The sequence below is a fragment of the Lithobates pipiens genome, unplaced genomic scaffold (genome assembly GCF_037356315.1).
Source record: "Lithobates pipiens isolate NorthernLeopardFrog02 unplaced genomic scaffold, aLitPip1_a1.2 Scaffold_16, whole genome shotgun sequence".
Classification (NCBI taxonomy): domain Eukaryota; kingdom Metazoa; phylum Chordata; class Amphibia; order Anura; family Ranidae; genus Lithobates; species Lithobates pipiens.
The window spans coordinates 594,527,629-594,542,855 of record NW_027507748.1 but is presented as its reverse complement, the minus strand read 5'-3'; the positions used below and the strand labels follow the sequence as shown (position 1 = coordinate 594,542,855).

Genomic DNA, 15,227 nt, shown 5'->3' with positions numbered 1-15,227 from the left:
ATATAAACAAAAGTTCCAAGATCCTTGAATTTGTCTCTACTAGCACCCAGAAGAGATGCACAGTAGAGCCGTTTATTACATGCTCTTCAGAGGCAGTGGTTTACCTCATCCAATGTCCCTGCGGGCTCCAGTATGTGGGGAGAACTAAGAGGGCCCTCAGGGTCCGATTGAATGAGCACATTGCCAACATTAAATGGGGCTTTGATAAACATCCTCTCTCCAGGCACTATGATGAAAAACATGGTAGAGATCCGTCCAATACTTTATATATGGGGATTGATAAATATCAACCCCATTGGAGGGGCGGTGCTTTGGTTAGAGAGATTTCACGGTTGGAAATGGCTTGGATCCATAGGCTAAAGACTTATACCCCTTTTGGTATGAACATCGATACAGATGTTAATGCATTTATTAATAATGCCTAATGGGATGCTCCTGCCTATTTGATGACATATACGTGAAAGTATTCACTATCTTCTAATCAGGCACTATAGTGACTGGCACTCCTTGGCCCCTATCCTCTCTGTGTGGTCTCTGACACATTCCCCATCTGTTACACTTGTTTTTGTATTAAAAACCTGTCTTTTTGTAAACATTTAGAGAGTTGTTTACAAATGGATAGTGTCAGCTCCCAATGTAACTTTGGGTTCTGGGGATTTAGGTAAGGTGATGGACTTTGGAGTTTTTTTTTGTTAGTCAGCTTCCAAACATACTCTGTGGATTTAGGTAGTGTAATGGTGATCGGGGTTACTGTATCATAGCAGTTGATGCCCCCTCCTATCCCATAGTTAACGGTGTTTTTATATTCTATATATTATATATTTTTTATTTTGGTGTTTTTTTTTTACCGTTATTAAAACACTGTCATATAAACTTGAGGGGCTCTATTATATAGTGAGCCCAATTAAGTTTTTGTTATGTACTTTCCAAATTGTCATTTGCTATTGTTATCTTTGTATATTGTGACTGTGTGGACAAGTCCACTCCTCCATCTGTTGTCTTTTTTAGCTTTTTACTCAATTCGTTGTGCTGATTTTGTTTTTATTTTTTATTTTTGCTCTATGCGATATATCTGGCATAGCTGCCCTTTGATGCTACGCCTCACTTACATTACAAGGATAGGTTAGCAGATGGAGCGCTATCACTTCTGTGACATTAACTCAATTTCGCTCTATTTTTGTAATAAAAGCGAGGCCTGGCATTAGATGGTGCGCGCGCACTTCCGGGTTGGGGGTAGCGCGCGCTGTCCATCTACCTACTGCGTACGGCGTGTCGTCACGCCGATACAGGAGGCGGTGTTTTGGCTGTATACCAGAGAGGGGTGAGCGACGGCATGGTGCGCGTCACGTTCGCCCGCCCTGGTTGTTTGACCCCGCACGCCATTGGAAGCGGTAGTGAGGCTTGGTCCCCCGCACGCCATTGGACGTGGAAGTGAGGCCTGGTTCCTCTCCGTGGATACGGAGGGAGGCGGCCCGCCGGCCGATAGTAACACTGCCCCATTTGTGTTTTAATTCAGCTTTCCTTTTAGGATTTATACCGATTAGTGCCATCCCTTGTTTAAAGTCTATTGTATCCACTCGAATTATTGTACGAATTTGATCTATAGACCCACTACGTGTATGCCTCACTTCCGGGTTGATCCCGGAAGTGATTTAGGCTCCTGTAACGGAGGAGGTGGCTTGTGCTAGTCACTCATTTAATGGAGGCAACTTGGCGTGTCACCCATACCCCAGACGTGACTCTTTCACGAAACGCGTTGGGTGGTTCAAGGTGCATCAATGCCAGGAGGGACAGCAACTTAAATAGCAAATGGTATATTGCAACAGGGAAAACCAAAGCCTATTTATACTGTAATTAGAGGTAAAATAATTATATTGCAATGGGTAAAATAACATACTGCAACAAAGTTACCCCCAACATTTCATATTCCTGATATGTGGCTGCTGTACTTGTATGAGAAAGTATCCTGTTTTCCTTGTATTTCCTTTGTGTGAAATCCCTTGCATTCCTGCTAGTCCCCTGCTTTCCTAATGAATACGGAGTTCCCAGCATACCACCATGGTGTGCTCTCCAGCTTAGACTTGTCCTAACGCCCCCCTTGCACAGCTTGCTACTGGGAAGCTCAGTGTACTTCTCAGCTGCATAAGAGCTGGGGGAGGAGAAGCAGAACAGGAAGTATGATCACTTATTAAAAGGGGGGGGGGGGGGGAAAGTACACAGTCCTGAGTTATGAACAGGTTAGGGACTGCCTGCTCTGAAGTCAGATTTGTTTGTAATCCGGACGCGCATGCGCAGAGCAGTTTTTCCGCTGTTATCCAATGTGCCCGGCACCACCTGCCGTTCGTAAGTAGGAGTCGTTTGCAAGTTGGATGATCGTAACACGGGGACTCCCCATAGAGGGCAAGTCTTTTAAAGTGGTTTTGTACAGAAAATTGCAAGTTCATCTTATTCAAATGGCTTCGGAACATAGATGCAGTTATGACCATTGAAATAAAATATGCAGTATTTACCTTTTTTTTATTTTTATTGTTTATGCCGACTTCTGGGCTCTCCTCCCGTGGGAGTAGGCGTGTTTATCGGCTTCACAATGGTCCCTGGGAAGTTTTTTTAGCTATTTCCCAGGAATCAGTGGGGGACACAGTCATGCCGAAATCTCGTGAGATTTCGGAAGGAGGACGCCGGTCACGTGACGAGGGCATGTCTGAAATTGCCATTTTGAAAGTGGGCAGGCAGCTCTATCTGCCATTACCACTATAGCACACGAGGCAAGAAGAAGGAAAACAAAGAGGACCCTCAATGAGCATGATGGAGCGGTGGATGCTGGGAGCTCAGCGTCATCGCATCCAGGAAGTAAATGCCTGTGGGCTTCAAACGCCCACAGTGAAAATAAAAACCGCCGGACTGCTTTTTAAAAAGTTTTCCTTAGCAATGAAATCGTCACGCCGGGGGTTAAAAAAGATGCCGATCGTGACTGCAAAGACACCGTAGGAATCGCCCACCAGTGACACAGGTAAAACATTTTTTAAAAAAACGGCAGTGGAATCCCGCTTTAAAAGCGCTCGCGGCTATAATGAATTGTCTGCTCCCCATAATGAAGAAAACGGTCATTGAAAGTCATTGATAAAAAAAAGCTTTGTATTCCCCCAAATTCAATTACCAGGCCCTTAAGGTCTGGTATGGATTTTAAGGGGTACTCCACACCAATTTAAAAAAATGGCGTGGAGTTCCCCCAAAAATCCATACCAGACACTTTATCCCTCCTGAACCGTACCAGGCCACATGCCCTCAACATTGGGAGGATGCTTTGGGGGTCTGACCCCTCAAAAGCGCCACATCCCAATGTTGATGGGGACAAGGGCCTCATCCTCACAACCCTGGCCCACAACACTATTCTCTGTATTGCGGGGTGCCGACAATTTGTTTTTAGACGCGAGTACTTTTAAATGACTTTTATTCCTGCAGAAATTACACTTTGTGCAGGGACAGTTCTAAGCACAGGCAACATGCGCCCCTTTACAGGCATACTATACACACCCCCCAGGTATGAAATTTAAAGGAGTATTACACTTTTTTATTGTTTCACTTTAAGCATTCTTAAAATCACTGCTCCCGAAAAAATTTCTGTTTTTTTTTGTTTTATCATTGATGCATGTCCCCTGGGGCAGGACCCAGGTCCCCAAACACTTTTTTTTTTTTTTTGACAACTTGCATATAAGCCTTTAAAATTTGGCACTTGAAATTTCTTCTTACAGGGTGTTCCGTGGCTTTTTGAATTTGCCGCAAACACCCCAAATTGTTCGGTGACTGGGTGAACAGGCAATGTTTGAGTCGAACATTAGTTTGATTTGAACTCTAGGCTCAACCCTAGCAGGGACTACTCTAACAAGCAGGAGGAAGGCAGCGCTGGATAAACTGTTAGATTTGGTGAAGCCTATGTATCCCATGGCAGACAACTATTTGAAGGCCAAATTTAGTAGACTAAGGACCACATATAATGGGAGTGCAAGAATCTCCAGGATTCCCTGAGATCCAGAGCAGCAGATGACTTGTATGTCCTCAGACTGTGGTACTAAAACAGACTGCGTTTTTGACTGACCAGATGGAATCCAGGCCATCACTCTCGACACTTCTTCCACATCAGCTGAGTCTCCTGAAGTCCAACCTGGGCCTTCCCCCCAAGTAAAATGTGGAGGAGCCCAGCTTGACCCGGGTATAGCATTGTTGAACCTATTTCTTGACATCTTGAATCATGTTAACTAGATGTTCACAAATTTCTGATTTAACAAAGTGGTTTACATATCAATACAGTAGTGGCTAAAAATGATTTGGGGCAACAATGAAAAATGCTGGGGTCAGAATGATGGTCTATTCTATTAGCTTTCAATTTGCAACAGTCATGATATCAAAATTGTGTGTGACCAAAAAAACTATGTACCATTTTCATACACAGGATAGTCTCAGCCAGGAGGAGGCTGTGGCAAGCAGCCTGAGTGAATCCCAGATTCCCCCCCCCCCTCTGCCCTCCAACCAAAAGTAACAGAAAGGCAAGGAACCTGGAGGAGTCTGTGGCTGCTTTCCTCAAACGGGCTACTGTCACTTTACCACGACACCTGGTGCCCACAAGTCATTTGGATGTGTCGCTGTGAGCAAACTAGAACACATGGAGGGGGCCAAAGCATGATCTGAAGAAATAATTCTTCTGGCCCTAAACAATGGGGCGAGGGGCCAACTCTCCTCAAACCCACCTCCCTGAGTTGGACCACACTCCTCCACCTCTGGCAACACCACAGCCACCCAACCCACCACAGCAGCATGGAAGGAAGTGTTGAGTGATGGCCTGGGTTTGGTGTGGTCTGGCAAAAAACGCAGGCTGTTGCAAGACCACTGCTTCCCATGTCTGAGTTCTGGGCCCTATTGTGTGCCCTATTAAATTGACTCCTTAGGTTCCCAATTTTGACATTCAAATGTCTGCCCTGGGGTACAAAGGCTTTACCAATTCCAACAGTTTCTCCAGCATTGCCTTCCTCTTTTTATGACCCTATGCTCCCTATTTAAATTTAAAATGTTGGTTTTGACAAATACTTGGCTATGTTTTACTTCAAAAAGGACAGTTTGAGTAGGCAGGTACATTTCATTAATACAATGTCAAATTAACAAGGGACACCAACATAGTTGTATCTTTTGAGGTTGAATACAAGATAATGAACTAGCCAGAAATTCCGGGTTCTCCTCTCCCTTGAGCCCCCTCACCCCTATGCGAGACAACCCAGATTTTCCCCCGGACTTGGGTAACCCTTTGCTCACACTGTCTAATCTGAGCAGACCGCTTTTGGCGACTAATTGTTTCCTCAACAAAAAGATGATAGACTTTGCTCAACTCAAATTGGACTGTAGCATGCCACATTTGCCTATGTGGACATACTTCCAATTGCGCAGCTACGTCAATGCCACTAACCGTAGGCCTCACTTTGAGAGACCGAACAGACTTTGAATCGGTGTGTTTAAGGGGAGAACCAATCCCGAAGACCACATCGCTTTCCTATGCCTGGTTACAATCATTGGGTCCGTGGGAGGACCATAGACTCAGGGAGCGATGAATTCAGGAACTGGGACTACCGATCTCGGACGATCAGTGGTATAGGGCTTGCATTCTTTCACAGATGTTCTCTAGGCACAAAAAATGCAGGAAGCGGCCTACAAGGTCCTCACTCATTGGTATGCCACCCCAGTGAAAATTCACCGGTGGTACCCGCATTCGTCTGATAGGTGCTGGAGATGCGACACTGAGCGGGGCTCTCTGTTTCACATATGGTGGAACTGTAAGTTGCTGAAGCCATTCTGGACAGGGGTTAGGAATTTGATCATCCAGATCACTGAGACCAGACTTGGGTTAGACGCTGCTTGCTGCATGCTACATGTGTCACCATGTCTTTCAGACAGTACAAACATTCTCTCACGAGGTACATGTTGAATGCAGCCAACTCCCTTATTCCACTTTTCTGGAAATCTAAAGCCACACCCACCTTGAAGGACTGGTTAAACAGAGTATCCATCTGTGAGATGGAGGACACAGCGGCTCAATCTAACGAGCGAGTGGAGCGCTGCCATAAGACCTGGACTCCGTGGTTTGTCTTTAGATACTCCCAGACATATCGGGACATGATGAGTTGGGAAGGAATGCACATGTGAAAGTCAGTAGCTTACGCTGGTCCTGTGTCTCGGCTGAATCCTTCAGATATCTCCTGACCTAGGAATTACAGATTATACATCTCATGTACTAGTTAGCCAGTGATGTGTTACCTTGGTCTACTTGGTATAGGCACCCCCCCTCTCTTCCTTCCTCTTTCTTCTAGATGTTTACTATACCCTGCTCCTTCTTTAGTCTATTACTCTTTCTACCTTCGTTCCCTTTTCATATATTGGACATATGTGGGAATAGTTTGAATTGAGGTGTTATATGATGACCGAGCCTCCAAGGGCTATTTAGGCCTATTCTGGAGGAATCTGATTCTTCACAGGCAATACCTCCTGTTATAGTTCATGTAAACAATGTTGACATGTCTACGCTTTATCCTGGCTTGTAATCACTCATTTGTGTCAATTATGCACCCATGTTCTTTGTGTTTTTATTCATGCAAATAAACGTTTTCTTTAATGATAAATACAAGATAATGTGTTAACTTGACACACAACTAACAACTTATGGAGATCACGAGAAGTAGTTTTGTCATAACTCTGAATAGCAGCGAAGCAACTTCATTATTATAGCATTATAAAGAGAATGCGCTGCATTGGGAAATTTCATAATTTGCTGTGTCACAAATGTGATATCTCCATTACAAACGCTAGTTTTACAAAACTGAGCGATTCCGGCTCGTACTTGATTCTGCGAATGCGTGAACTTTTGTGCGCCGACTTGTGTACACACTATCAGAAAGTCCGACAATTTTGTTGGTGGAAAATTTGAGAACCTGCTAGCAAACATTTGTTGGCAGAAAGTCCGACAAATGTTCGCTGGAACATGCACATGGTCAGACTTTCCACTAACAAGCTCACATCCAACATTTCCCGTTGGAAAGTCCGACTGTACGCAGCATTACTGTAGTTCTTACAGAAACTGTTCTACTTTTAGCAAGGTGTAATGCAGGGTTGGCCAGTGACCTCTCACCACTCTGTCAGCAGGGGATCTACTTCTGCTTACTGGCAGTGTACCCCAGTCAATGTCCTTGCCACCTGGCTCCTCAGTTGGGAAGCAGGCTTAACCGATATTCATGGCTTTCTCCAATGCCCCAGAACAGGAGGACTGACACTGTCCCCTTTTTTTATTCAGGTGCAGTGATCCACTCCCAGCCAAGTTTCTTCAAGTTGTTGCCTCTTTTCTGGCAGCTTACACCCCCCCCCGGATGAAAGGCAGCTAACACTGGCTGTTCTGTTTTTGTCAGCAGCCACAGTTTGTCACTGATAAGACACAAATCTCCCCAAGCATAAGCAAGAGAAACGGTGTACACAGGGAACGATCGGTCAGGTTAATCTTACTCTTGCACTGCCAGTTCTGAAAACTGGGCTACACAAATGATACCTGTATTCGCCAAAAGTAATCCATACACAAACTACTTAATAAAAAACACAAATAGTACTTAATCATCCATACACAAAAACTAACCCTGCATGTTAGTTGCGGTCACTTGTATTGCCCTATGCACCCTACAAAACCCCATAGTCCTTAATCCGTCTCAGGAGTGAACAAGAGTGAATGCTTGCATTAAGGCTGGGCTTACACTATTGCAAATTTGATGCAGGTTTCCCCACATCCAATTTGCGTGTCAGGAGCCTGTGACCAGCTCAATGGAGCCGATTCACACAGCTCTGGGACTGCTGCAAAGCGCATTGCACAGGAGTCCTGTGCGTCTTCTGGTCCATTTTGGGCCCAAATTCAGCCAAAAATTCTGACTGAAGTCAGACCTGAAATGGTGAACAGGGATGCACTGGGCCCCTGCTGTGAGCCCCTTCCACACGGAGGTGTGAACCGAGCCTCAGACACAGTGGGGCCATGGAGAACAAATTGGATTTCCTGCTGAAGGAAGGCTAAATCACAGGGTTAAAAAAAGTATTTGGATGTAGCAGTACCCCTGTAGGGGCTGGCAAGTATTGTGGCCCATCTGTCACCCTGCCCGGCACTCACTTCCCAGACAAACAGTCCATGTGCTTTGTGTTTTTTTTTTTTTTTTTTTTTTATAGAGGAAATTTAACTTGGGTGGGGTAAGGGACATGTGGGATGCCCAGTAATTGCAACTTGATTTGTGACAGAACCATATACACTCTGTACATACAACTACTTCAGTCTCTTCCAGCACTTTCCTTGCTTGCAGACTATTCCTCTTCCTTCCTCCTGCACATCTCTTGACTCCCAAGAGTAGCTAACACATGTTGGGCCTGACACTCACTCAGTCAGGCCTTAGCAGTTGCCTATTTCAAGCAGGGACTGCAGACCCCTATAGTGTAGCAAAATGGAAAATAGTCTCTAGTGCCAACTGTCATACAGATGTAGTACTGCTCCCAGTCAGCCCTATTCAGGCAGTGCCTGCCCTCCTGACTGCAACTCCACTGCCCATGACACCACAGTCCACTCCACTGGCTCTGCACCCATCCCCAGGCTGCATGCACCCAGTCCTCTCAGGTATGCCTCTCCAGTCCCCCCAATTATGAATGCCACTCACCAACCCTCCTGGCTGTAACCTGTTCCTCTCCTTAAACTTGCCTGGCAATGTTATTTCTTGCTCCTCTTGTTCAGAGCCTTCATGACTTCTTGAAGGGCTCCGTCCTGCACCCGAGCCTCAGGCCCAAGGTCACCCCCCCCCCCCCCCCCCCTCCAGACTGGAGAGTTCCCTCAAAGGCCCGACAGCCTAGCATTCCATCTTCAAGCTCTAAAAAAAACTATTCCAACTGCTCCCCAGCTGGGCTGACCATAGGTATTTGAGGCCTGCTCCCTGTCAATCCAAGTTGGGGATTGGTTATGGCTCCTTGGAATACCCCAGACAGATCCACCTTCCATCTCCTTTTATTTCTAGTACTTTCCAGAAAGCTCTAGAAAAAAGGTCTTGGGGATGCTGCCCATGAGTCACCAGCTGCTTCTGAGCCACTCCCAGCTCACACAAACAAAACAGGCCTAGCTGCTGGCCTGCCTAAATTAACCTCGCCTATCACAAAAATCTTATACTAGCACCTACCTAAGTAAAGGTTGCTATACTGGGAAGACTGAACAATAGAAGGTTCTCTCCTTCAGAAATGTCCCTCTAGAGGGGGATCACGGGTCCACACAGCGGCGTGATCCAATGCACTCACCCGGACACGGAACATCTCCGATCGGCCTGTGTGATTGGCGCTCCTGATCACATGATGGCCATGTCCAATCACAGCAGTCATGTGATGTAAACAGAGCCAGTTGCTAGGCATGTCCCCAAAACGCATGCCCCCAAATAAACACCTGTCTCCCACTAAAATCACAACCCAATGATTGTCTGCACACATATCCATGACCACTAGCGTACATCTGTCCATGATCACACAAACCAATTATAAACTTACCAGATTTGTTTTTTTTATCGTGAATACCACAAAGAGCACTATTTGTACAAACAAAATGATAAAAATCTCATTTGGGTACAGCGTACCATGACCATAATTGTCATTGAAAGTGTTAGAGTGCTGAAAGTTGAAAATTGGTCTGGAAAGGAAGGCAGCGACAGTGCCTGGTATTGAAATGATTAAGATGAGGATCAGACTTGAGGCTCGTGCACACTGCAGCTAAAAACTGCTTTATATATATATATGCTTTTTCCACAAACCCTCAAAGTGGGCACAAGTTGGATAGAAGCTGCTTTTGTAGTACAGGAAACTTTGTTAAAGTTGGAGTTCAGTAGTGCGAATTAAGACCGCTCTTATTGACTAAAATGTTTTTCGTTTTTTATACTCCGTTGTGACAGAACGCTACTTGTATTGCAAGACCTCGCTCATTTATAAAATCAAAATGTATAAAAAAAGCCTTTTACAACACTCAGACCAAGTTACTCACTCACAATCCAAGGTTGTACTGTAGGAACAAAACATGCACTCTAATGCCTACCTCTAACATTTTTTCCAATTGCTTTTTTTTATTCTATCCTCCCTTTACTATAAAATTATTCATCAGCTTGTAAAATGTTAGAGGGGGTATATAATTTAACTAGTAGGTACTGAATGGCCTCACCATTCTGAAAAATGGGCATGTAAGGTCAAGTGTATGGACCAAGCAACTTTCCTCTTAAATGTGCCTCTCATGCCATTGTGTTGGAAGCTGTACAAGTACTTTGGAAGTTCAGCTATTTGACTATAAATACGCATGTCTAGCTATTATAATTTTCTTACCTTAGTGATTGTAAACCCCAAGTCATTAACTCTGACCTGGACACCTCTATCTGCAGTTATTAATTTCTGTATAAAGCCTCAATTCTTGTCTTTCTGCTGCTCCATTCCTGTTATCGGCATAACCTCTGCCAAGTTCTCAAATCCAGGAGAGAAAAGCAGCTGGAAATTTTGAGGCAACTTACAAATACATTGGCTAGTCTATTCAGTTCAGCTCTGCATGTTCCTTCATTCCTCTGCCTATGTGGAGTGGGGGCATGCCTTTCTGCCAATCAGCTGTCAGTGCGCACCCACTGCTGGAAGAGGAAACGTGTGTAGCGCTGGCTCCTGACGAGCATACACTGTTTTGGAAAGTTAATATTCCTGAAACCACAGTTGGGTTTTAGGGCTAATTTTACTAAATTATGACTTCAGTACCAGTCCAGTTGGTTTGCGCTAGGTTCTCCTTGACCGCAGGTGTTTCACCGCCAAGTGTGAGAATGCAGTTTAGCTGGGTGTATTGAGTGCCATTTTTTTTTTTTCTCTGAACCAGTCCAGTGGAAGTGTTCTCCTGCTGTGCATTGTGGGATGGGGTATTTAAGGTACTGACATCGTGTGCTACGGGGTTCCGTGCCAGAAGATTTTTCTGTCTGTTTGGTTCTGGTCCTCCTGACCAGCCCCCATGGCCCTCCTGGCCTGGGGTGCGGTTCCATGCATTTCCAAGTCTCGGGGCTGGCTAGCTGGACGCAAAGCAACTGCAGGGACAGGCCTGAATGGATATCGGGGCCTGCTGTTTCAAGAGTGGTCCGGTGCCATCTCATCTAAGGAGAGGCCCAGCAACTGGAGAAGCATCCAGGGGAGGACACTTCGGAAGGCCATGCGCAAGGCTGGCTTCTCTGAAGCAGTCTGGAGGCTCAGTTGAAGGACACTTCATGGATCTACACTCATATGGTATCGCCAAACTGCCTGAGACACTGGTACCGTATGATAGCTCTTTAAATTTGTCTGTCCCTCAGTTATGCTCAAGTCTATGGCAGAGCCTTTTCCTTAAGTATTCTACATTCAAGTCTAGCAGAGACTTTACTTGGCACCCCACTGGCTGCTAGGCCTAGTGAGGAGATCTATCCGGGGGTTTTGTGAATCCAGCTGGATTTCTTCTGTACCGCCGGCTCCTGCAGAGCACGCGCTATGTTTTTGAAATTTAAAGTTACACCTTAACTGCAGTTTGGTTTGGGTATGATTACAAATTTTGACCTCAGCATCAGTCTGACTGGACTATGGGGTGTTTGGCCTGGCCATGGGGGGCACTGTCTCCTCTGGTAGGCATGGAACCACAGTCTGGTTGGGTGCTTTTAAGGTTACTTTCTCTCGGAGCCAACACAGTGGGAGTGTCACTCTTGGTGTCTTCTGGGAGAGGGTACTTAAGATGCAGATGTCACATGGTTTGAGGTTCCGGTCCAAAAGTATGTTCTGACTCCATGTTCCTGGTCCGCCTGACCGACCCTCGTGGCCTGGGGTGCGAATCCATCCATTTCCGAGTCTCGGGGCTGGTTAGCCCGAGGCGCAGTAACAGAGGGTTCCAAGGTGGTCCGGTGCCATCTTGTTTTCGGAGAGGCCCAGCAACCAGAAACACAACTGGAGAGGACTCTTCAGAAGAGGGCCACGCACTACATGAGCTTTTCCCCTAATGAGACACTGTTTTGTTCAACATTTTTTGCAAATAAAAATCCATAGTCAGTCTCTGCAGTTCCTTGGGCCATCTACCTCTGGAAACCCCTAGATGCACACGAAGTCAAGAAGGTAACGGTAAGCCCATTCATCTCAGCCGCTCCTTCGGGGGCTACACTTCAATAAAAGATTTTCCATTTTTGGCAGTCCAAAGTACCTGAACTTCCTCCTAACCCTGTACCCTAAACTGAGATTCTGTTTCTACTTCAAATAACCTAAAAGATTCAGTGTCAGTTTCTAATTTCTTTGGGCCATCTACCACGGGAAACCCTAGACGGAGACTAGGTCAAGAAGGTAACAGTAAGCCCAATAAAACCAGCAGCTCCTATGGGGGGTCAGTGCTACACGTGATTTCTAACATGATCTGCACTTAGAAGGAGATCTATATATATTTCTCAAATTTGAGCATGAGTAGAAATTGTAATACATCCCAGGCCATATGCAGTAATCCACAGCCAATGTCCCATACTGACCCCACCTGTAGGGGTAATTCTGTGTCTGCTTTGTACACTGCTACTTTAACTTGCTACAAACTTGGTTTGCAAAGGCATTTGGTGTACACAAAGTGGATTTACATCCTTTGTCTATTGAACAATATATTTTAATGAGGTTTTGTGCCTGGCATTCAGCTTTAAGGCATTGTGTGGGCATATTACTAGGCTTGCAGCATAGGCAGTGTTTGCCCTACATCTGTTATCTGACACAGCTACAAGATCACTCCTAAATCCCTGGTGTGAATTGACCTTATTGCTACTTATCCACTTCAGCCCTGGAGGATTTGGCTGGCCAAAGACCAGAGCACTTTTTGTGATACGGCACTGTTTCGCTTTAACTGACAATTGCGCGGTCGTGCGACGTGGCTCCCAAAATAACTTTTTTTTTTTTTTTTTTTTTTTTTTTTAGACAAATGGAGCTTTCTTGGTATTTGAGCACCACCTGTTTTATATTTTACATTCTTGAAAAGCAGTATTTAATTTTTGCTATAATATCCCCAAAAGTATATAATACTTTTTTATTTTTTATTTTTTTTCCCTCAGTTTAGGCCGATAAATATTTTTGGCAAGAATCACAAGCGCTTGGTTTGCGCAAGTTGTAGTGTCTACAAAATGGATAGATTTAAGACCTTTTTATTTTTTACTAGTAATCGCAGTGATCCCTTTTTTTTTTTTTTTTTTTTGACCTGTGACATGGCGTACAGACCACACTTGGTGCCATTTTGGGACCATTCACATTTATACAGCAATCAGTGCAATTTAATACATTGATTACTGTGTAATAGTTACTGTAGTGAAGGGGTTAACCAGGAGGGGCACTGCAGGGGTTAAGTGGTTCCTAGGGATTTGGTCAAACTGGTGGGGGGGTGGGCTATGTGTGACATGACACTGATCACCGCTCCCGATTACAGGGAGCTGTGATCAGTGTCCTGTCACTAGGGCAGAACAGAGAAATGCTTGTTTACATCAGCATTTCACCCATTCTTCCTTTCCGTGAGACGACTGCAGGTATCCGCATGGACATGCTATCCAAGCCCTGTGAGATCACGTAATGTGATTTTTGCACAGCAGAGCCAACTTGCTGCAGTAAAACTCTGGCGGCTGGTCCGCAACCAGTTAAAGCATGGTGAACGTTTCCAAAAGCATTCAATTAAGGACTGGGAAGTGATGCCTAATGCTAGTGAAACAATGCTATATAGGTAGATTTCTCATGGTGGTTGAAGTTCAGCTTTTAAATTGTTAGAAGGCATTAAGATACCTTTAAAATTTACCTATCCTACAGCAAATGTCAAAGCTGGATTTCTTAAACTAATGTGTGTTTTTGTGTTTTTTGTTTTATCCTAGCTGATAATTCCACACTTTCGCTACACCCTAGAAATAAATACCTTTGCAAGGACGAGGCTCATTGGACCAGGTGGCATCTTTGATCAAGTAAGGACCAAATCGCTGGCTATTTTTTTGCTGGTCAGCCTGTTCCATTATTGCCTGGCAAAGTGATGTCAAACAGAGCACAATCGGTAAAATACACACTTCGCTTTTGTGCTTCAAGAGCAAAGTACCCAATTGATCAAAAAATAGAAAATGCAAGAAAAATGTTACTGTTCTGGTGGTTGGGAGATGGGGTGGGGTAAAGAATTTGTGGATGGAGACTGAATCATTGCTTTGTGCCAATGTCTGCCTATAACTATTTTTGTTAATTAATATGCTTTATATTTAGGGCTTTATTTTCTTTCCATACTGCCTAGGCACATGTAAAAGATGTTTGTTTTCCCCTTTTTTGTTTTCAACAATTGTACGCAATTGTTACTGAACAAAACTAAAAGATTGTAATCTACGTTGCATACAACATACTGCCATCCAAATTTCCAGAGTGTTCTTTTGCACCTCCAGTCCCTCAGGCTGGGTTCACACTTATGCAACTTGGATATGGGTTTCCCCGCATTAAATTTGCATTACTGGAGAGTGACTGGCTCTCAATGGAGCCGGTTCACCCATCTCTGGGAGACAGCCGCAGATCGCACTGCAGAAGTGTCCTGTGCGTCTTTGGATTTGTTTCAGGTCTGAATTCAGGCAAATATTTGGACCTATTTCAGACCTGAAGTAGTGGACAGGGATGCACAGGACCCCCTGCTGTGCACCGGGGCTACACGTAGTGTGAGCCCAGTCTCAAAGTGGAATTGAAGCCAAAACCAAAGATATAATATATTGCAGCTTACCAGTCTTTAGATGTCTCCTTGTTTTTCACCCACCTGGTGATCCTGCCAGTAACGCCTCCCTTGTGTGTTTTTTTTATTTATTTTTTTAGTACCCCCATTCTAAATGAAGGGGCACAGGGGGCATATTTGGAAAGCAGCTGTTAGTCTGGGGGCAGAGGAATGCTATCCTACTCGAATGTACCTAGACATTACCTTCATCACAATAAGAACCCATATGGTACTCAATTTCAAATCATTTAAGTTTGTTCCTCACTGGAGAGGCGATTCTAGCCTGAGGTGTCACGTCTTGAGACATTCTGGCTTTGACTAGAAATCATATTTGCCTAATGGCATGAACATTGACTGGGACATTAACGCCTTCAAGCATAATGCCCCCTTTTTTTTTTTTTTTTTTCTCATTTGAGATTTT

The 15,227-nt window shown here is 44.7% G+C and overlaps 1 protein-coding gene across 1 annotated transcript in view; it reads left to right on the top strand.

Annotated features, from left to right (window-relative positions):
* The window catches only part of LOC143984189 (polyunsaturated fatty acid lipoxygenase ALOX15B-like), an 87,362-nt gene that overhangs the window by 52,021 nt on the left and 20,114 nt on the right, over window positions 1-15,227 (top strand). Inside the window, exon 7 of the mRNA XM_077484483.1 lies at window positions 13,947-14,033. Within this exon, the coding sequence (XP_077340609.1) occupies window positions 13,947-14,033 (87 nt within the window). The remainder of the gene's footprint in view (window positions 1-13,946; window positions 14,034-15,227) is intronic.